Source organism: Triticum aestivum, chromosome 5D (assembly GCF_018294505.1).
Source record: "Triticum aestivum cultivar Chinese Spring chromosome 5D, IWGSC CS RefSeq v2.1, whole genome shotgun sequence".
In the NCBI taxonomy this organism is placed as follows: domain Eukaryota; kingdom Viridiplantae; phylum Streptophyta; class Magnoliopsida; order Poales; family Poaceae; genus Triticum; species Triticum aestivum.
The window spans coordinates 416,391,922-416,415,686 of record NC_057808.1 but is presented as its reverse complement, the minus strand read 5'-3'; the positions used below and the strand labels follow the sequence as shown (position 1 = coordinate 416,415,686).

General features: G+C 42.6%; 1 protein-coding gene and 1 non-coding gene across 2 annotated transcripts; both read right to left on the bottom strand.

Moving 5' to 3' along the window:
• Positions 1 to 898: 898 nt before the first annotated feature.
• TRNAN-GUU (transfer RNA asparagine (anticodon GUU)) lies at positions 899 to 972 on the bottom strand. Its single transcript has one exon. It is a non-coding gene; the product is annotated as a tRNA-Asn (tRNA).
• A 5,070-nt stretch (positions 973 to 6,042) lies between these two features.
• Positions 6,043 to 21,597, bottom strand: LOC123122260 (ATP-dependent RNA helicase DEAH12, chloroplastic). The gene is made up of 14 exons (XM_044542435.1): positions 20,622 to 21,597; positions 18,463 to 18,560; positions 18,263 to 18,365; positions 17,971 to 18,102; positions 17,286 to 17,356; positions 13,722 to 13,791; positions 11,654 to 12,835; positions 11,023 to 11,352; positions 10,627 to 10,781; positions 10,001 to 10,069; positions 8,514 to 9,909; positions 7,660 to 7,885; positions 7,254 to 7,400; positions 6,043 to 6,976 (listed from the first exon to the last, which is right to left on the bottom strand). Exons 8-14 carry the CDS (start codon positions 11,143 to 11,145, stop codon positions 6,750 to 6,752), a joined length of 2,343 nt encoding a protein of 780 aa, XP_044398370.1. The 5' UTR covers positions 11,146 to 11,352; positions 11,654 to 12,835; positions 13,722 to 13,791; positions 17,286 to 17,356; positions 17,971 to 18,102; positions 18,263 to 18,365; positions 18,463 to 18,560; positions 20,622 to 21,597; the 3' UTR covers positions 6,043 to 6,749.
• Between the last annotated feature and the right edge of the window lie 2,168 nt (positions 21,598 to 23,765).

Genomic DNA, 23,765 nt, shown 5'->3' with positions numbered 1-23,765 from the left:
TGGTAAGAATTGGCCTACTGAACTGTAGTATGGTCCTTAGATGCAGAAAAGTTTGTTTTGACTAGATCCAGAAATTCCGTACAGAAGGGTCCTAGTTCTATGTAGTCAAATTTGAATGGCAAAAGCAACAACACTTTAGTGGCTGTACCAACTATCAAGATAGCATACTAGTACCATATTATTCATCATCGCAAATTTAAAGATGCAGTTCAAATGTTCAATACGTACTAAAAATCTCCAGGTACAGGCAGTCCTGCATACTGTTTTGTTCATTCAAAATAAATAGATTACTCAAAAATCTTGAGTTTATGTTGAAATAAGCACATGACATGACCGGAGTAGAGAATATTAATCCAATAGCTATTAATTAGACTGGAAAAAAAACTCGCACTTTAGTGGTTGTACCAACTATCAAGATAGCATACTAGTACCATATTATTCATCATCGCAAATTTAAAGATGCAGTTCAAATGTTCAATACGTACTAAAAATCTCCAGGTACAGGCAGTCCTGCATACTGTTTTGTTCATTCAAAATAAATAGATTACTCAAAAATCTTGAGTTTATGTTGAAATAAGCACATGACATGACCGGAGTAGAGAATATTAATCCAATAGCTATTAATTAGACTGGAAAAAAAACTCGCACTTTAGTGGTTGTACCAACTATCAAGATAGCATACTAGTACCATATTATTCATCATCGCAAATTTAAAGATGCAGTTCAAATGTTCAATACGTACTAAAATCTCCAGGTACAGGCAGTCCTGCATACTGTTTTGTTCATTCAAAATAAATAGATTACTCAAAAATCTTGAGTTTATGTTGAAATAAGCACATGACATGACCGGAGTAGAGAATATTAATCCAGTAGCTATTAATTAGACTGGAAAAAAACTCGCTAGAAGGAGGGCTTGAACCTCCGACCTTGTGGTTAACAGCCACATGCTCTAGCCAACTGAGCTATTCCAGCTATTTTGATACAAAAATTATTTAACTCTATATAATATCACTAAGGCAAGATATAACATACAAAAGCTATGTGATCTCTTCCATGGCAAATTCCATCTCAAGTGATTGCAAAAGGCATCCATTTTCTAAATATTTATGTCAATACATGAGATTGGAGATGGACATAATACACCCACCAAACATAAACCTTATACTTTTGTTGAACATTTGTAATAAAAACACTTTGGATGCTCACAAAAGTTTGAATGTTTGATCCACTGTCGCATATTGTTTTGTATGGGTCACACAGATACATGTTAAGTTACAATACAAAATAGCAAACTAGAGCATCTCAACATGTAACTTATAATACCAAATCCAATTCTAATATAGGCTCAACATAGCATATCAGTTAAGGCCCGAGAAACAATTAAGTTGTCCATTCTCGTTTATGAGGAAACAAGGTTTCAGATTGTTATTGAAGAAACTGAAACCCACAAAGATGCATCATTTGACCTCGGACCAGGAAAGAATTTAAGGTCCAATTTGCGCGAGTATTTTTTTTATTCGTCAGCGTCAGGTTTACGCCGGCCTGAACCTTATATTACTCAAACAGAGATAATACAGACATTTGAGTTAGGGGGGAGGAAAAGAAAGAAAGGCAAATTACATGAAGGTTAAAATCTCACATCAAGGTGTGACAACATAGAGCCCCAGTCCCGGTGTAGAGCTTGTAGTTGGATATTCTTGCATCTGTGCGACCATAGCGCCAGGTCATCAGCCGCAACCCTAGCAATGTGGTGGGTGAAGAGTCTCATTTCGAAAAATCATAGCACAACGCTTCCAGGTGTTCGAGAGAATTGCAATGAGAATGGTAGAGCGAACTTTGTCCATCAGAGCCCGCAGCCAGTCGTCACCAAGGCTGCTGGGCGTGCCATCATATAGGTTGTCAAGCTCGTCCCAGAGAGGTCAAAGCAAGGCACGGCCGAGGAGAAGGTGTGCAATGCTATCGCAGGCGCCGCACAATAGGCAAGCATTGATCTACAAAGTCTCCTCTCATTGGTTTAAACACGATATTTGTGTAGCCAAATGAAGATTCTGCGTTTGTTCGGCGCATAGTTCTTCCACATTGTAGTCGGTTGGTCGGTCATGCCAGATCACTTTATATGCTAATTTTGTCAAAAGGGTCTTGCCCTCTCGCTTGCTCACCCTGTTGTCCGGAACCAGCGAATTCAAGTTAATCGAAGCCATAATACTACGTAATGTAGCCAGATCACTTTTCGCCGCATGGGATAATCTAGGGGTAAGATCGAGGTTCGGCTCCGGAGAAGCAACCACCCAAGCAATGGAGGCAGACCGTCTGTTGGAGTGTGAAAAGAGAGCATGAATTGGCAGGCAAGGGTAGTTTGGTGGTTGGGTAGCCAAATATCATTCCAGAAAGAGGTGGTAGCCCCATTGCTGATTTTAACAAAGGTGATGGACCGGAAGAAATTCAGGCTTTTGAAAATATCGCACCAAACCGACGTGGTGGCGTTGCCCAACGTACCCCGGTCATAAATAGGTGACCATCCATACTTATTAACGATGTAGTTTGGAGCAGGCATGGAGCCAGAGTCATGAAGTTTAGAAAGGTGTCTGAGGAGAAGGGACACATTCATATGGACCCCATTTGAAAACAGAGCACACACAAGGTCCCATGCCACTTTGCATTGTCCGCCCGTAGTGGTGTCTTGCCAAGACCAGAAAAATGCACAATAGTGTATACCAATTTCCTGGAGCGTCCCAACTGGCAGCAGCAGCGCACTCATAGCATATATAGGAAGGGCAAGAAGAGCCGCACGAACGAAGATGGACCTACCGGCCAATGTAAGCAGAAGACCCCGCCAACCCGCCAAGCGGCAATCAATTTTATCAATGATAAAAAAGAAAGCAAAAATGTTTAGTTTGGAAGTTGAGAATGGCAAACTAGGAAAGATTGAGGGAAACCGGCCACAGGACATCCTAAGATCTCAGTAAGGCTATGAGAGGTAGCCGGGGTGACGTGAATTGGAGAGAAAGTGCTTTTGTGGAAATTTATAGAGAGCCCGATGGCCTCAGAAGATTGTAAGAGCAGCCGTTTTAGGTGATGAAGTTGTTCCGCAACCACCGAAAGAACTATCAACGTGTCGTCGGGATATTGAAGGAACAGTCACAGCAAAGAGTTATTGAGAGGATGAGTGAGCATGCCATATTCAGAGGCATGGATGATCATGCGTTGGAGCACGTCAGCGACCACAATGAAAAGGAAGGGTCACAGAGGGTCTCCTTGTCTTAGCCCACGCCGGCAAGGAAACCACGGGCCAGGTTTCCCATTTAGCATAGCAGAGTTTGCAGTGTTGTTTATGAGGTTGATCCAGCGATCCCAAAGCAAAGGGATGCCTCTGGCAAGTAAAATAGCAGTCATAGCATCCCAAGAGACGGAGTCAAAAGCTTTGTGGGCACCTAGAAGAGGAGCACCGACGGCATTTACACTGCTAGTTCCTGCTATAGTGCCACCTTCCACGGTTTCACTGCATGTGATGCTTGAAAACTGATCTGGAAGAGCTGGGCGCCTCCTCGCGTCAAGTTCTTCCACTGGTTGGCCAATAAAGATCGATGCTAGACCGCAGACTGCAACACCACCCCAAATGCCTCCTATGCAACCAGGCCATGGAAACCATCTCGCATCTCCTTGTCAGCTGGCCCTTTGCATGTCAAGTCTGGCACGATATCTTCGCCCGGCTGCGATTGACGTGCCACCCCCCAAGCCTGACGCAACCCTCGATAGTTTGTGGGAAATTGCCAAGCACTCCACCCCCGAGCTGTTGCGCTTGCCTCTGCCGCGCTTCTGATCCCCTAGATGGCTTGAAGCAAAGGAACACGTGCATCTTCGATGGCACCATCCCCTCTGCCTCCAACCCATCGTGCGCATCAAGGAGGAAGCTACCCTATGGTCTAGGGCTAGAGCCCTCGGTCTCCGAATGCTGTTACCGACAACTTGGGATGTACACTAAACAACCACCATGTATCTTCCCCTCATGGGACGTTGTACTGAACTCCTCTTGTTTTCATTGAAATGAAACACAAAAACTTTTTTACGTTTTCTCGAAGAAAGAGCTTTATGAAAGTCCAGCTTTAAAACAATGGTTGGGATTTTCCTTTCGAAGCAAGATTGAACGATATCAACGACATGGAGGAAATTATCAGCTATTCCTCTACCCCTGATAAAACCTGTTTGGCCTTGGTGAATAAGATCAAGCATGAAACCCTGCGCTCTGTTAGCTAAGCATTTGGACGCAATCTTGACCGCACAGTTCTGGAGGGAGACCGGTCTATAGTTCTCAGGTTGGTTAGCAACCTAGCACCCAACTTTTTAGGCAGCAGCACAAATATATGCTTTGTTGATGTGCCCGCAAGTCGGCCGAACAATTATGAAAATCACTTAGAAGATTATTAAGCAAGTCTTCCTTGACTAGGTTGAATGCACGAACAGAGCCGTCCTGGCCGGGACTAACATTGTCATTCATACCCCAGAGAGAAAGTTCGATCTCGTCCATCGTGAAAGGTCTCACGATGTCCCTGGCTTGCGAGCGAAACAGAGAGCGAGGAGCCGGTCATCAGGTTAGCTAGATCGAAGGAGAACGTGACGGAGTGGTAGTCCCAACTAGGTTCTTGTAAAAGTCCAAAATGATGCGCTCTTTGTCCAAGTGAGAGGTGAAGGACGAGCCAGCCACTACTAGAGATTTAATTTGGTTTTTAATGTATCGAACCAACACGCAAACGTGCAAATAAGCAGAATTTTCATCCCCCAGAACGTAGTCTCTAATCTTAGCCCTTTGCCTCCAGTATGCCACCAATTCAGCGTTAAGGCGATGGAGAGCAAGTTTCACAGCCATCCTAAGCTGAAGCTCAAGAACAGAAAGCAAACAAGATTCCTCGAGCTTGTCCAGGAGATTGATGGTCGTATGGCAATTCTTGGCCAGGATGGAAGGGAGACGATAGTTGGCCGACCATTTTTCAGCCACATCATGAGTGCGCCTGAGGCACAAGGCAAGCATACCTACCGAACCCCTCAAGCACTGCTGCGAACTGACGCTAGCCCAATTTGTAGCAACCTGATTCCGGAAACTAGAGTTTGCAAGAAGAGCGTTGTTAAGATGAAAAATCGCAGGTTTCGGGATTTGAGTAGCGGCAGCAAGTTGGATGGGAACATGGTCAGACGTGGATCAGTAGAGGAGGTCAGAGAGCTATCTGGGAATTTTTGAACCCAGGCAATGTTAACTAACGCACGATCAAGTCTCACTAAAGTGGGCACGTCCTGTTGGTTAGACCACGTAAACAGCCGATCAAGAAGAGGGAGGTCTTGCATCTGCATTGTCTGAATAGCATCAGAAAAAAGGAGAACCTCATTCGAGTTGAAGTTAGCAGTTGATTTGTCGGCGGGGCACAGAATCAGATTGAAGTCTCCTATTATAGCCCATGGGCCGGAAATTGTCAAAGAGAGGTCGTTGAGCGAGTATTTGTCATGTATGTCAAACAAATAACCTGCAAAAAGAAGCATCATATTTTGTTTGAAGCCTACAACCGAACAAGTATCAACTTCATGCTATACACTGACATATTTGAAAATATGTACTATAGTACGATAGTGAGTCACATATTCTCTCCATCCCAAAATAAGTTTCCGGCCCATGGGCTATAATAGACGACTTCAATCTGATTATTTTGGGACGGAGGGAGTACAAAATAAGGGATTTCACAAACAGTAGAAACAAATTGATCATCTAGGGAGCAAAGTTTGATGTGCTAAAATACTAGAGAAAGGAAAAATAGTGGTAGCAATGCAAGGCACTTGTCAGAACATTTAGGTTAAAGCTATCTGCCAGATGCTGGATATCAAATGAATAAATTCATATAAGGAAAGATGTATGATACATAAAAAAAAGTAAACACATAACCTATTGGAAGTGAAACATAGCAGAAAAGAACATGGCAAATGGATGTATTGTGCATGCAGATCCTAGAATGTTAACTCTAGCTCAGTAAGAACATGAAAGTTGTGGAACCAAATATTGAAACAATCAACAAGGATTGACAACTACCATAAGAAATTACATAAGAGTCACAATTTCGGCACCCAATGATATTAATGCAAAGGATGTGCAAATGACACTTCAAAAGATTTAGTGACATTAGTATTAAGTAGGATACTAGAATGTAAGAGACACAACTTAGGCTGACAAAAATGTTATATTCACTTTGCAGAGACTTCATAGCAGAAAAACGCTGGGGCAGGAGTTTCTACGACAACATAAGCTATTACGTGTCTACTATTATATCCTCTTTGACCAGCCTTACTTCACAGAACCCAGTAAAAGGGCAAAATATATGTAGAGAAGCAAGAGTCAAGGAGCTGAAGCACTAAATGGTGAAAACAAAAACAGAAAAGAAAAGATTAAGACATAGATTGGTAAGAACATATAAATAAACATAAAATATAGTTCAGTTATGAACAAAATGACAAATAAACTCAAAACAATAATAGCAAGAGAATCATATGCATAAAAGGATACGTGCAAGGATGTAGACTTTTAACATGTAGAGTGTTTGATGCATCTGGAGGAAGAGAAGGCCCCTAAGAACCAATAAAAGGTATCTGCAAAGAGGTACCAAGTCAAGTCTTTCTTTTGGTTCTAGAGGAGCCTTACTTGACAACAATGACAACCTGGAACGATCGGAAAGCCATATATACATGGTACATGTACAATATCCAGCCTGCCTTCAACTTGCATACAAAGCCTTGATGCCCGGGCACATCCTCCTGTTGTCCAGCAGCTCATCCCCATAGTCGTCGATATCGACTTCGTTCAGCTGGAAGTCCTCCGACTTGCAGTGCTGCTCGCTCCATTCAAACCACAGCTTTGGTATCACCTCCTTCTTCAATGCAGTTTCATAGGTGTTCTCCTCCAGAGAATCAGCTGCTATGAGCCAACACTTTCTTCTACTGGCTGACGGGTAACATAGGGGTTCAAAACATCTAGAATGACGACTCTTGATGCGCCGACCAGGGAGATGCCCTCCCCACATGCCTTGGTAGAGCCAAACAGGACTTTTGCATCAATAGAGTTGTCAAACTGATCCATTGTCAGTTGTCTATCTTCTGAAGTAGATTTATTATCACCACGGGTCACAAAGAACTCCTTTCCTACTTGCCAGCCCCTTGTCTTAACCAATAGCCTTTCCAAAAAATTCATGCGAAGTAATGTACTGACTAAATGCAATGACCTTCTCTCTCGCAGATTCCGCAAGTGCCAGGATATTGGTGAAAAATCTGGCCTTCACCGTCGGCCACGTTGATAGACCGGACCAGACTATCAACAGTTACACCTGTCAAGCTGGAAGCCCTATCTCCAGCATCAACTTCTAATATTTCTGACAGGCATGGATGCATGTACAGGGCAGTTCCTACTGCGTTTTTTTTTACTTCTCATAGGCTTCCAACTTATGAACGATTTATTTCTGCTTGGGGCTGAGTTTCAAGAAGACACCGAAGTCTACTAGGCCAGGTAGTTCATCCAAGATATCACCCGTGTAGTAGTGAAGCAAATCTTTTGATAGTTCTCTAAGACTTCTAATGACATGTGCTTTTCTCGTGAAGTTATCATCATGCAGTAGGGTCTCTTCTACTGACTCGGTGAATTTATCAGAGACCCCTTTTGAAATCCTGTGACCTGATATTGATACTTATCAACGATAGGATGAGATGCTACTATCTTGAGAAACTTTGGGCGTACAAGATTCAAGATGTTGAACACTTCTGCAACGTGATTCTGGGAAAGTATAGGATGAGATGCTACTATCTTGAGAAACTCTGGGCGTACAAGGTTCAAGATGTTGAACACTTCTACGACGTGATTCTGGGAAAGTGTAAGGACCACATTACGTGGAGTATGTACTCTGCACAGTGATTCTAGCACATCGTCGACTCATTCCTAGGTGTATGGCCCTCATCCATTATAAGTAGGTTAGAGACCATAAGCAACATGTCCCAGCATGCAGCTGCGACGGTGACAGCCCCATCACTATTAATGATCCAAGAGAACTGAGTGTATCCAACCAAGAGGATACTCCTATTGGTTTGCCAAGCGTTAAGGATTTCCAACTGATCTGCTCTGTCACCCTTGACAGAGCACAAATCATACAGTGGTATGTGACAGAGCACAAATCATACAGAGGTATGTCCTCCACTTGCCACCGTTGAAATTCCCGTTTCCATGTACCTAATATGCCTTAGGGAGTACAACGAGAGGCCTTCCAGAGGGATACTTTGCCAAGAAGCTCTGAATAAAACTAATCAGCATATAAATGTTTTCCCCGAACTAGGGGCATGAGCTAGAATGCAACCTCCTGGTTTGTCAGATACTATATTCTTAACCAGAAAGTGGAAACCTGCCAACTGATGTGGTCTCATTTGCTTTTCATGTCTTGGATGAATAGGGAATGAACTGCATACAACGCATCATGATCAACAGCAGTTACACATACCAAATACTGATTTGGGATTGATAAGATTTCTGTAAACACCACCCACTCTGGCTTGCTGCCATAATTGAGCAATGAGCATGAGGGATGAAGGTTCACAGCCTGATCTGTCGAAATCACCTGGTAACCAAACTTTTCATGTCCTAAAAACATAGCAAGATTGCCTGTAAGAGATGATAGAATAATTCTCTTTAGCAACTTATCATGCATAGAGAGAACCTCAGGATTCCAACACCAATAACTTGGGACAATAATGTTGAGTTCATGCTTTAGACAATTTTCAAGCTCTGATATAGTTTCCTGGCACTTCCTCATGGTCTTGGCGTTGATGCTGTTCTGCCAGCACCACATATTCCTGTTTCCATTCCCATCCTCCCATTTTTTATAAACAGCGAGTAAAGTGAAGAGATCTCCATCTTGGTGACACAATCGGACCTTCTGAAGGTCAGCTTTATATTTCTCCTCATTAGTGCCCACTCTACAAAATATGCTGCTAGAATTTGCCATAACAGCAGCTAGAATTACACCTTCCTTCCTCAAACCAGAATCAAAGCAATCAAGCATAATTTTGCCAAGCCTTGGCTCAATTCCCAATTTAACCAGGTAGCGTCCAGTATCAGTCAGCTCAAACAAATTACATTTACATTTGACAGCACCCAATTGTTCAAGGTTCTTCAAAGCCATATTGATTGCTTCTGGATTTGGGGCATCAACAAACTCAAAATTCTGTGCATCCCTAACACCCAAAGCAAGTAGTCTCAGAACAGCAGTGCCAAGATGAACTTTCCGGATTTCAGGTTCTTGATGTACTTCCATCATTCTGAAGTGAGATTCAGAGTAAAGCCTGTAACACTTCCCTGCTCCTGTTCGACCGGCCCAGCCAGCACGTTGATTAGCGGAACTTTGGGAAATCCAATTTACTTTCAGCACATTGAGACCACTACTAGGCACAAATCTGCTCTCCTTGGCCAGTCCAGGATCAACAACATACTTCACTTCTTTGATGGTCAGTGACGTTTCAGCCATATTCGTGCAGAAGATAACTTTTCTCTTACCGGGATATCTGTTGAAAACACGACTCTGTTCTACATGGGAAAGCTTTCCATGCATAGGAAGTACCACAGCACTTGCATCGCTGAAGTTTTCACAGGCCCACTCAACTTCCAGTAGAGATGTCAAAAAAGCAAGTATGGCACCCTCTTCTTCATTCTTGTGAATCACCCTTACCACCCTTACAACATCATTGACATAAGAAGCAGTAGCGCAAGCATCATTCCGAGAGTTTGGTACAATGTTGAAGGAAGCATCCACTGATACATCTGGGATATATTTAATTTCAACAGGAAAATTTCGCCCTTTAACATGGAATGTTTGACAGCCATAAAAATATTCAGCTAGTCTATTAGCATCAGCAGTGGCAGACATTATAATGAGTCGCAAATCCACCCTATCAAGCAATGCCTAACGCATTGAGTTCTTCAGCGACTCACATCAGCAGTGACAATCTCATCAGAATCCTTTGAACGCTTTTCAGAGAAATATGATCTTGACCTTGATGCCTGACATGAGGTAAACATAATGTCAATTGATTGTTCCAATCATACATTTAAACTTCAGTTCATTCCAAAGTTTATATTATGCCATCATTACATTTCTGAAAAATTATAATGCATAACAGTAGATACCGAATATCAGAAAATAACAACTACATGTGCTATACTAGAAAAGTTTATTCATGCTGGAAATACAGGAATAACCAAAATAACAACCCACGAGGTCTGTCAGGCTCTGCGGCATGAGCAAATGTGTCAATTTTGTCGGATAAGATGGCATGAACTAATTCTCAGGTATGATTGGCATATTGTGCCCCTTTAGGCACTTGGCTCTTATAAAAACAGATTTTGTTCAAACAACGTAATAGTGTAATACAAAATAAAAAATGTATTTCAAAGCAGTTTCAGCACACCAAATGGGAATCCCACACGTGCCTGTGGGCCACTTTGCTGTTGCTAAAAAGGATATTTGGTAAGAACTTCCAAAAATTAAAACTACATATGTTGCTAAACGGCCTCAGAGTTACAGAAGCATCATCACATATCTTAAACAAATAACATACCTTTCTCCACTGATAATCAATGATTGTGTCAGCCCTTCTCTCACAATCATACCGCAGACACGGCATACATGGCCCAGATCTTCATGAATCTGCATTTCATGATTGCAGACGTTGTTCACCTCTTTCTCATTGGCTGCCTCTTCAAGTGTGTCGAGCTGGCCAATAAATATAACTAAATCACTATGGCAAACAACATAAATCCAAATAAACAATTTAATGAAGATAAAGTTTGCAGATTTCTCTTATTGAGCTGAGCTCATCTATTCTCAAACTTTACAAGTTGAATCAATTTGCAGACAAAGCACGAAATTATAAGCACAACTATAAAATTACAAAATGATATGTTTGAAAATGCTGCAGCAACAAAAGTCATTAGTCTGTGATTATAATTTGGACCTTAGAGCTTTCAATTGCCACTGAGTACTCATTGCAAAAATCTTCAGGACCATCACTTTCCTTTTCTTGTATATGTTCTTCCTCCATAGGCTCATCTTCCCCCATAGGCACATCTTCCTCCATAGGCTCGTCTTACCCCAGAGGATTGTAAGGTTCTGAGGGCAAATCAAATACTGCTGGATTTGCTTCATTTTTTCTTTTTCTTTTCTTGGCACAATTTCAACATCCCCATCTACTTGGGAGCTTGGATCAACTTTTCGTTTTTTTTCTCTCCTTAGGAAGTGGAGGGGAAACTTGTGTTTCTGCTATTTTCTCATTATGGGTAGCAACCTACATTGAGCAGGAAGAGTTACGGCTGGAAGATGAAAAATTTCAGCTTTGAATTGGAATAGATTCAGCAAATATCAAACAATTATCCATTATTTTCAGTACAAGAGAAAGGGGTACTTGTGAACTAAGATGCATCAAATACATACGGATGAACATTAAAAAAATTGAAAACAAAGATAACAGTATCGCAGTGCCCTTCAGAGATACTGATGAGGCAGTGCAAAGTTGATGCTACTAGTTTGTCATTACAAACATGTAGAACAAAATCGACAATAAAAAATTGCAAGTGAAAAGTACATACAGCCAGATCATGGATACATTCCTCAGGTCTTTTCTGCAATATAACTCTCTCAAACAGAAATGCTGATGGTTGATAGCTGGCCGAAGGATACTGATTCATTAAAGTTGCACTTGGACTATATGGAACAATTTCACTGTTTTGGTCTCTATCATGCATTGTCTCATTTACTTCATCAGTTCCTTCGATTACCACTCTCATGAGAGCACCAGCCTGTTCTGATGGTATCAGCTGTTTATTTTTCTCAGGCGTCAGTTGTTTGTGTGCTCCTGTGCTTTCATCATCATCATCCGAATCAAGAACTATTATGTCACTCTTTTTCTATTCTCTTTGCTCGATAGAATTGTGTGCTCTTTGCTCGATTGAAGTAGCACTTCTGCTGATGTTGCATATAAGCCCCATGCAAGGTGGACAAGAAAAATGTGGGATGCATACAAGGCAATCATAAGTAGAAGCACAGACAGTTACATGTGGAGAACTATAATGATCATAAAATGCAGCGGCCATTATGTAGTAGTCAACCCACTAATTGTTCAACACAAGCATAGTAATTGATGAAAAAATAGGCACCTTATTCATCAATTCTTTCTCCTAGGTTTACTAGGCATCCTTATTTTTGGCATTGAGCTCTGTATTTCACCTGGTATAATCCAATTCAAGTAGTAATGAAACTTTATGCATAAAGCTAGTAGCTACTAGAGATACACTAGAAATATCACCTACAGTAAATTCAGTCCAAATTCAAATACTGTTCTTTGCTTCTAATCATGCACAGAATACCCAGAAAAGGAGTCTCTAAAGAAAAGAAAAACACAAAGGTGACGTGAGTGTAAAGGGCAGTGGAAATACTTCAACTGGGCAAACTATATTCACACTAGCATTTCAAAGAGCAAAGTTGCTTCAATATCTACAAACATACAAGCTTGCAAACAACAATGTACTAGCAGGAAACAGATCACCACAATAACACCTATGACCGTATCCAGCATAGCAAAGAACAATACTCATGAAACAACCAGAAAGTGGAAACCTGCCAACTGATGTGGTCTCATTTGCTTTTTATGTCTTGGATGAATAGCAATGTCTAACACAATAAGTTCTTCAGCGACTCTTAACATCACCAACGACAATATCGTCAGAATCCTTTCAACGCATTTCACAGAAATATGATCTTGACCTTGATGCCTGACATGAGGTAAACTCAATTCCAATGATACATTTAAATTTCATGAATGCCATGAAAAACATTGAAAATACTGATAAGCCAAAGTTCCATATTTGCTCCTAAGCCCATGTCCTGCGCAATATTGCCAGGCCACATCATCTATCTATTTATACTAAAAGTACAACATGGTAGAGATAGAAAAGTAGACTATAAATTCTCACAAAAAGGCAAAACATTCAACCATTGGTTGAACAGACCAGCTTATTGATCAAATTTTTGCACAAACTATTCCGTTTCAAAAACAAAAAATGTTTGAGCACAAACTGCATGAACCACATCCTACCATTGTTTATCCTCGCATACCTGTCATTTTTATAATGCATGGCAACAATGCATCTAAAAAAAGTGGTGCTTCCACTTTTGGAATAGCAGGAAACAATAATCTACCATGCTTCTGTTCTAGATTCTCGTTAACAAATCCGAACATGTATTAGTCTACAAAATAATATCTCAAATATCCCTGTTAAGCTAGAAAACAACCACAGAATTGACTATTAAGCTTCCCACAAAAAATATTCGAAGATAGGGCTATACTGCTACTGTAGCCCTATGTTTTTTGTAGACATAACAGAAAGCCAGGCGTACACAAAGCCAACAAACAGACAATTGCATAAGCAACAACCATAAGCATCAACAAAATCTATTGTATTGACTACTAACATAAGCATCAACAAAATCTGATACGATTCCATTTATCTATGCTAAAATACCACATCTATTACTGTTGTCCCTTACACTTTTATATGAATCTCAAGGAACAAAACAAACAATTAATCTACATAGGCAGATAAATGAGCAGTAAACAAGCACAAACCAAAGTCATGATGTCAAGATTAATGCACATACCTCAGTGAAACACAAGGGCCTTCATCTTATGGTTTCCCATTAGCATACAGAACTACAAAAGGCAGCAGATCTGCACTCCTCACCGTACACACAGGAGTCAGACCAGGCAGAAGTTAGAATCGCATCACAATATCACATGGTCAAATTTGAGCACAAACATCCTACCAATATTTATCTTGTTTTTTTTAATCTTTTATGCATGGCAACACTACACCTAAAGAAGCAGTGCTTCCACTTTTGGACAAGCATCATACATGAAGTCGTTTATTCTTTACAATTTCTTCGACAAAAAAACAAACTTGAGTTCATCCAAACACACTTAACAGAAGAAAGAAACCCTAGCTGCCAACAAGAGCAATCTCCTCTCCCCTCAGCCTCCAACCGACGATCCGTCGCTGCGGCGCAGAGGGGAGAGGATTCTCTTTCCCGTCCTTTGTGCACTAGGTTTTGGTCTCACAGCGCCGTCGCTCCTACCCTGATGGCGGTGTCATCTCGAATACCCCGTCTCGGTGATGCCTGTTGCGGCGTTGTTGAGGTGCCTGGAAGTTTTCCTCCCCATTTTTCTTTATGGACGATGGGCTGGTTATTTGTGTTGTCTTTTAGCATGGCTCCATGTGCATCATCAAGGCACATCGCGTTCTTTACCAACCTCCTCTCTCAAGCATTTGCAAGCAAGAACGCTGACTTAGTCTGACAATGCTAGCCTCCATGGCATGTTGACACTGGTCTATTTAGGGTCGCCCAGCCCTTCTCTTGAGCCAGAGATATAACTAAATGTGTCGCCATGCAATTATATGCAGGCTAAAGAAGGGAAGCATTGGACTATCCGAACTACATGTCAACATGGTCCTTAGATGCAGAAAGATTGTTTTGATTTGATCCAGAAATTCCATACAAAAGGGTCCTAGTTCTATGTAGTCAAATCTGAATGGCAAAACAAACAACACTTTACTGGCTGTACCAACTGCCAAGATAGCATACAAGTACTAATGAGGGTCCTATTGTTTACCATTGTAAATTAAAGGATATACACACTAAATCTGCAGGTCTTCAAAGCTACTATGTTTAACTGTGGACAGCCATTGGCCTTTATACAAAGTCTCCAGCATGATGTCTTGTTCATACAAAATAAATAGATTGCCAAACAATGTTCAGTTTATGTTGAAATAAGCGCATGACATGACCAGAGTGGAGAATACATTAGAGGCATCCAGATAAGGCATGATGGGAAAATAGCTCGGTGCAGAAAGAATCCAACAGCTAAATTAGAGTGTCTACTATAATGCATTAAGGCATATTCGAATAACCAGAGGATTGCACAAAGAATCGAGGTCAAGAAACTAGGTGAACATCAAAAACCTGCTGCAATTATTACTACTTCAACTGTGAAGTTACACAAGATAAGACTGGGTAGGCTCATTCATGTCAGGCCATTCCTCATAACCTACATTGACTAGCACAGTGATTTTTCTATTAAGCGCCAAGGATTCGAGAGACTGGGGTTGAAAACGTAAGGAGAAGCCATAAAATGGAAAGATCCATTATATGTTACATTAACATTACTTATGGCCAGAGTAGTTGTACAAAATGATTGCCGTGTGAATCTGCGAAACCACACACCAGTGTGATGAGTTAGCAGCTAAACAGCTATATATTATAAGCATTGTATCCTATGCATAGAGGAACAGTATCTTAAACGTATCTGAGCAGAAATAGACTCCCAAAAACATATTACAGTGCACGCAAATAAAACAAGCATTTCATGGATACATTGAGGGACATTGCCATAAATGCCAAGGAAAATACACTAATATAATCACAATGGTAAACTGACAGGGAAAATGTAGGGATGATATGGCAATGACTTGAATCAAACATACCGGTCTTTGTGTAGACAAACCAAACATCCATTTAACTACTATGTCATGCAATCTAATCCAATCCAATCCAAATTCATGGATAAATTTGAAAAACATTGCAAGGTCAAATTGGTGGGCAAATAGGTTCCTGATTTTAGGGTCATGGCCAAATAATTTCCTCTGAACTAACACACACCCAACATTTCTGCTTGAGTTGCACATTTGTATGGAGCAGTCGCAGTGTCGCACCATCTGAGATTAATTTTACAGAGCTAGCATCTCCTACTTTTGTTCTTTCTAGAATAAACATGGAAAGATGCATCATTTTCTTAGAAGAAGAGCCAAAGCGGCTGATACAATGTTTTTCGGCCTACTGTGCTAACCTGCGGGATTAGCAACCAAAATTGGCAATTTTTATTGACAATTACGGTGACAGCTGACAAGAGAAGTATACAGAAACTAAGGGACGATTGCGGCTTGCCTCAGCTCCCTAGCGGCTGCTGCTTCACCCGTGGTGCGGGTGCGGCCATGCGCCACGACGCTGCCTGTCACTCCGCCTCCCAACCATCCTCCTACGCGGCGCGCTCTCGCCACCGCTGACCGCGAATACGATACCACGCCGCACCTGCCGCCGCTGCCATCTCCCTCTCCGTCTCCTAGAGGGCCCCTCTGTGTGCGCCCGCCCGATAGACAATAGTGGCTCTCAGTGGGCTTTCCCGACTGGGCATCCATAATGTACATCTAACACAATTAAGAGGCCCACTACCAACCTCAAACACCATCACCATTAAGGCTCATCATCTCGCCATCTTCCTCCTCCGCTCGAATCCTCCCATGCCCCATTCTAAAAAAAAAGACTCCTCGCCATTTCCTCCTTCCTCGCCGGCGGCGCGGTTGGACGGAGAGATCCCCTACTATCTGCCACGGGCGGCGGGTACATGCACCCGCCACCGATGAGGACATGTTACGGCACAACACAACCAAAAAGATCTTCACAATTCCCAAGCACCTACCGGAAATCAGGACGCCCGGCGGGCAGTTCCGCGCATCCCTCCCCTGCCAACGCGAGCCTCGCCCGAAACCGCAAGGAATCCTACCACCCCAACCCCGCACGGCGCCCACGCACAAAGGAACATGGATCGAGAGTCATGGCATATGGTTACTTGGTTGGCCGAAGTGTGATGGACACAATTGTGGCAATTTAGCCAAAAGAGCATGACAGGTGGGCTAGGTGACTAAGTGATTATGGACCGAACAGAGCTTTGCTTATCTTCAAGATAAGCAGCTTAAAGAGCACCAGGCACATGCCATGTCATGGCCCTTGTGTAATCCACAATAAAACTATATTGACGTAATATGCCCACCAAACAGAAACCTTTTACTTTTGTAAAACATTGATGATATGAAACCTTCAGTTCCTCATAACTGTATTGTATGGGCCACACAGATACATGATAAGTTACGGTACAAAATGACAAACTAGAGCACCTCATACAACATTTAACTTAAAAAAAAACAATTCCAGTTCTAACATAGGCTCATCATAGTGTATCAGGTAAAGCCTGAGAAACAATTAATCAAGTTGTCCATTCTCACCCATGAGGTAACATAAGCAAGGAAGAATTTGCAAATTGATGGTTTCAGATTGATATATAAGAAACTGAGACCCACAGGATTTATCGCCTAGCACGAGCCATCAGTTTACCTTGGACGGACCAGGAAGGAACTGGAGGTCCAATTTGACTGAGTATCGGTCATGCATGTCAAACAAATAACCTGCAAAAAGAAGCGCCATTGTTTATTTCAAGCCCACAACCAAACAAGTGTCAATTTCGTGCTATAACACTGACATATTTTGGGATAGTGAGACAAACAAAATAAGGGATTATGCTAACTGTAGAAAGTCTGAAATGAATCATCTAGGGAACAAAGTTGATGCACTAAAATACTAAAAAGAAGGAAAAATAGTAGTAGCAATACGAGGCACTTATCTCAATATTCAGGTAAAAGTTATCTGGCAGATGCTGGATATGAAATGAATAAATGCTACACTTATATTTGCAAGATGTGTGATATATAAACAATAGTTAACACGCAACCTACTGGAAGTGAAGCATAGCAGAAAAGAATAGAGCAAAGGAATGTATTCTCTATTCTGCATGCAGATTCTAGCATGTAAACTCTAGCTCAGTAAGAACATGAAAGTTATGCAAACAAACAATGAAACAATCAACAAGGGTTGACAACTGCCATAAGTACTTATGTAAGAGTCACAACTTGGGAACACAACGATATTGATACAAAAGGATGTCCAGACCAAAGCTCAAAAGAATTGGTAACGTAAGTATCAGGTATAGAATTGGTAACACTGACAATGATGTTATATTCACCTTGCAGAGACTTCATGGCAGAGAAGGCTTGGGCAGTTGTTTCAAAGTCAGCATAAGCTATTCCATGTCGACTATTATATCCAGTCTTAACCAGCCTTACTGCACAGAACCCAGTAAAAGGGCGAAATATATCTAGAGAAGCAAGAGTCAAGGAGCTGAAGCCCTAAATGGTGCAAGCTAAAACACAAAAGAAAAGACTGAGACATAAGATTGGTAAGAACATAAACATACAACATAGTTCCCTTATTAATAAAATGACAAATAAACTCAAAATAATAATAGCAAAGGATACGTGCAAGTTCCCGTCTAGTACAGTTGGGTGGGAAACCTTCAACATGTAGGGTGTTTGATGCGTCTGAAGGAAGATGTGGCTAATAAGAACCAACAGAAGGCATCTGTAAAGATGCACCAGGTCAAATAAAATAATCCAGTACTTCACATTTACTGATGAAGCTGCTAGTCTTAATGAGGAACAACGAATTATTGTGTTACCTCATTGTTTATGTAAGACCCATAAGGCAGTCCCATTGATTCATCAAATCCAGCTATTTCCAGCTCAAAACCAGTCATCCGCGGTCCAAAAGGCATGTCTACAGAAGGGTGTAATAACTAAATTATATGCATGTATATGTTACTGGGAATGAATGAACTTCTACAAGACATTGAGCGACACGTGACTCGTGATTGCTACCAAACAGGGCTAAAGGGGGACGGATCCCTCCCTTAACTGCCCACTGTTAGGTAGAAGTGAGACCACTCCACCAATAAACGCGGATAGCACCCAAGCGGATAGGTAGAAGTGGGACCGCTCCACGAATAAGCATGGATAGCACCCAAGTGGAGTCCCCGTGAGGATTCAAACACAGATGTGTAGGTTGCTTGAAATTATTAATTATTAATTATACCTACCATTTAAAAAGCAAGACCGATAAAAATAAACAGGACAGCATTAACTAAAGTGTGGATCTAACTATATCACATATATCAAGAAATGGACATCTGGAGAGGGGGAAAAGGCAATCTCACTGTTACGGCGTTACCAATGTGAAAAGGGTTTAAATAAGTTAAAAAAATGACGAGCATGTCAACGTTTCAGTATCGTTTGCTAATGATGACCTCATTTAACATCTATGAGGTTAAAATGGACATATGCACGCTGATTTTTCATAACACGCAATAACAGGACAGCATTAACTAAAGTGTGGATCTAACTATATCACAGATCAAGAAAGAGACATCTGGCGAGGGGGAAAAGGCAATCTCACTATTACAGCATTACCAATGTGAAGAGGGTTTAAATAAGTTAAAAATGACGAGCATATCAACGTTTCAGTATTGTTTGCTAATGATGACCTCATTTGTCATCTATGAGGTTGAAATGGACATATGCACGCTGATTTTTCATAACACGCGTTAACATGAGAGCATTAACTAAAGTGTGGATCTAACTATATCACATATCAAGAAAGGGACGTCTGGAGAGGGGGAAAAGGCAATCTCAACTGTTACGGTGTTACCAATGTGAAAAGGGTTTAAACAAGTTAAAAGATGACGAGCATATCATTCATAACAAGCATTAAAGATATTCACACGCATTGATAAATGTAGGGGACTTTTTGAGATGAGAAAAATCTAAGCTGCCAACTGAGGAGATGGTGATTTATGTAACCTATCATGCAGCTCAGCGATGACAACAAATATACAACTAATGCCCAAATGGCAATTAGTCATACTCAATAAAATATTCGAAGGGTACTAATAGGAAAGAGGAACTAGCTTTATTAAACTATTAATTGCTGCGTCAAAAGTAAGGGTGCGACCGTGCTACGACGCAGCAGCATGCAAACCCTAAGCTAGATCGACCAGATTGACATAAGCACTATTGACCAATTCAAGTTTTTAAAGATTTGTAATATATTTGGTCATATGATGTCCATTTCAAAGCTCTTTAGAACAATTGTAGAAATATGTGCTGTCAGTTTTGCGCCAATGTTTTTAACATAGCAAAAGCTGGCAACACTTAATCCACATGTCAAAATGCTACCAACACGATAGAGAGAAAAATCCCAGAACTGTATCCTATAACTATCCTAGGATTTTTCTTCGAAGATTTAACAGAAAAAGTTAGGCTAATGAGACAATAATCTCCCATACTTATGTTCTAAATTATCATTAACAAATTCAAACCTTCAGTCTACAAACCTGATGCAGTGATGCTTTAAAACAGGTACAATCTAACAATCAACAACATCTCGAATATCCATGTTGAACCATAAGAGAAACAACTGCAGCGTTGACCATTAAGCTTCCCAGAAAAAAATCAAAGATATTTCTATAGCCATATGCTTTTTACCTAGACATAATCAAAAGCCTAACCGTACATATGGCCAACAAACAGACAATTGTATAAGCTACAAACATAATAATAATAATAAAGTATTGTATAAACTACAACCATAAGCATCAACAAAAATCTACTCTATAAACTACAACCATAAGCATCAACAAAATCTACTCTATAAACTACAACCATAAGCATCAACAAATCTGATAAGGTTTCATTTCTCTTTGCTAAACTTTTATATGAATCTGCAGGAACAAAACAAAGAATTAATCTAACAGAGGCAGAGCATTGAGCAGTAAGCACAAACCAAAGTAGTCAGGACGGTGACGCTTGAGAGGAGGGGGCCAGCTGGCAAAGGCGGCTGTGCCACCATCTGTACGGCCTGTGGGAGATGCAGCGCCGCCATCGGTGGAGGGCTGGCACGCAACAGCGGCTGGCTCATCATGTATCCGGCATGTGGAGGCTGCTGCACCGTCATTGGTGAAGCGACATCATAGAAGGACGGAGGTGCCTTCATGGATGGAGGACCCCTGGGGAAAGGCAGAGGTGCCATCACAGGTCTGCCTTGTAGGGGCAGGGTCATGACCAGCTCCCGCAGGGGCATCGGCACCACCGTGTTTGCCCCTTGCATCACCGGGGGTCCTTGCAGGGGCGTCGAAGCCATCATGTTCACGCCCTGGACCGTCTTCATCACAGGCGCGCCTTGTGGCGGCGGCGGGGGCGGCAGCACCGTCAAAGACCCTTGCTCGGTTGGGAGGGCCCCAGGAGCGCCATACATCCCCGCCGACGCCGCCGCGCTGGCCTGGTGGACCGGGTTGGCGGCGAGCACGGGAGAGTTGGGGTTGGCCACGGCAGCCTGGTGGAGCGGGTCGGCGGCGAGCAGGGGCGAGTTGGGGGCGGCAACGGAATCCTGGTGGAGCGGGTGTGCGGCGGACGCAGATGGATTGCGGGCGGCCATCTCTGGCGGCTGGTGGCGGAGAGAGCAGGACGTGCCGGATCTACTCGCCGGAGTGGGTTAGGGTTTCGGGGACCGGCGGCGGGTGAGGTTCGGAGGAGGCGCGGGCTAGGGCTAGGGAAACGAGGCATCCTTATATACGACGGCGCGTGCTCCGGGTTGCCGATTGTGGCATCCGGCCGTGGCATCGGGGTCGCCGTTGAGGAAGGAAACGCGGAAACGGCGAGGAGGCGCGGCGCGCGTGCCTGGCGAGTGTGAGCGCGCGGAGGCGGCAGTGCGAATGGGTGCGTGGGTCTCGTGTGCTGGGCCTGGGTGGGTTTCGGGTGCAAACTCGGTGCTCTGTGGGCGATATGAGCCCAGGCGCAGGCCCAGAGTGCAGGTGTTCGACTGTCCATGGCACGGAATTGGATACCCAGGGACAGCTACAAATCCACTGTCCAAAAACCCCTCAAAAATAAAAAATTCACTGTCCAAAACCCGCCCACTCGGGTGACGGAGCTCATAGAGAGTGCTACTGCGTCATGGAGGGAGGAACTTGTTCGCTCGGTTTTTCACCCCTTTTGACGCAGAAGCTATACTCAGAATTCCGCTATGCACTAGTAGAATCTCAGACTTTTGGCCGCGGAACAAGGAACATCGAGGCATATTTACAGTCCGCTCGGCCTACCGCATGACCGTGAGAACAAAATTTAACAGAGAAGGATGGCTTGAAGAAAGGTAAGGCTCATCTCACACAACTTGAGAAAGCAGTGAGTGGAATTCGATTTGGAATGTTCAGGTTCCATCGAAACTTCAAGTGTTCATTTGGCGACTAGCACAGCACTCAATTCCATCTGATGAAGTGCTTCGTCGCAGGAACATGGCTACCGCAGGAGCATGATCTCTGTGCGGGGCGCATGATACCTGGCGGCATGTTGTTTTAGCTGTCCCATGTCCCGTTGTACCTGGGCCCTATCTTTGGAGCCAGTGGTCGAACAGTTGAGTATGAACCAAGAGGAGAATGCAGGGCATTGGACAGGGCCATCTCGAGAAATTCGGGGCCCCGGGACGAAAAACAAAATTGGGCCCAAAACTTAAAAAACAGTCATATAACAGAAGAACTAATATAACTCAAGCATACTCTCACTTTATTACACAATTCCAGTATGATTTATTTTGTATAATATTTAGAAATATACCGAATACTAATGCTAAAAAACAGCAAAGGGATACTAGAGCAATAAGCTCACCTCATGTTCTACCGAAAGTCAGCATTCGTCTAGTATTCCTTGAAATGAAATCTTCAATCATATCCTCATACTTAATCTTCTCCAAGACATCATTTTCAAGTTCTATTGTTGCCAACCAGTGAGTCTTTCTGTTTTACAAACCAAAGAAATTTAATGATTCATTATTCAAACATGAAATTTCCTAATTATTGTGAATAAAAATACAAAGACATGTACAACTGACCAACAACAGACTTAATATCATCTTAGTCGGTTACTCCTAGGGCCTGCTCCTAACCTAGGTCAGGGAGATCGAAATTTGAAATCTACCAAGTACAGGGATAAAGTTAAGTATACCTAATAGATGGGAGCCTGGGCGATCGCCGATGGCGTGGAACCGCAGACGCGGAAGGCAGCAGTGGATGACGTTCCAGGCGAGCGACTAGCACAACCTCGGAAGGCAGCAGCGCACGGCGTCTCGGGCGACTGGCGGAACCGCCGAAGCAGCAGGTAGGTGATTGGCGGAAGGCAGGAAACGGCGCCTGCTGGTTTGGCGCAAGCAGGCGAACCGGCGGCGTGTTAGCGATTGATTTTTTTTTTAGTCCAAGTTAGTGATTGATGAGAACACTCGATAGATACGTGAATAAACAGTTAAGCAGGCCTCGTGGGCTGGCTTTTTCATTGCTGCGTACGTTGCTTAGGCCTTGCCGCTGGATTAAATGTCAAAGTGTGATTATACTACTAATACCCAGTAATTTGGGGCCCCAAATTTTTGGGGGCCCTGTGCGGTCGCCCACCTTGGCCACCTCCAAAGACAGGCCTGGCATTGGATCTTCACCATGCATGACACTCTTCAGACTAACGATCTTGTTCGGCTTGTGGTCACATTATGTGTGATCTGGGGGGCTCGAAGGAAAGCTCTACACAAAGGTATATTTCAAAGTGCCCATGCTATCAATGGTTTCATCACATCTTACTTGAAGGAAATTGAAACGTTGGCAAAACCTACCCGAACTGCTTCTACTTGGGTTGCACTAGCTAATAACAGGTGGTTATCCTTTCCAGTAAGCTTTTCGAAAGTGAATGTTGATGCCGCAGTGGGACAGAGTGGAACTCATGGGGCAGTGGTGGCAAACAGCAGGGTCAAAATGGAGTGTTACAAGGAGCCTCGACAATTGTCTTTCGTACTATTTCAGACCCAACTACACTTGAAACTATGGCAGTGAGAGAGGCATTGGCTCTTTCAAAGGATCTTTACAATTAACGCATACATGTGGCCTCCGATTGC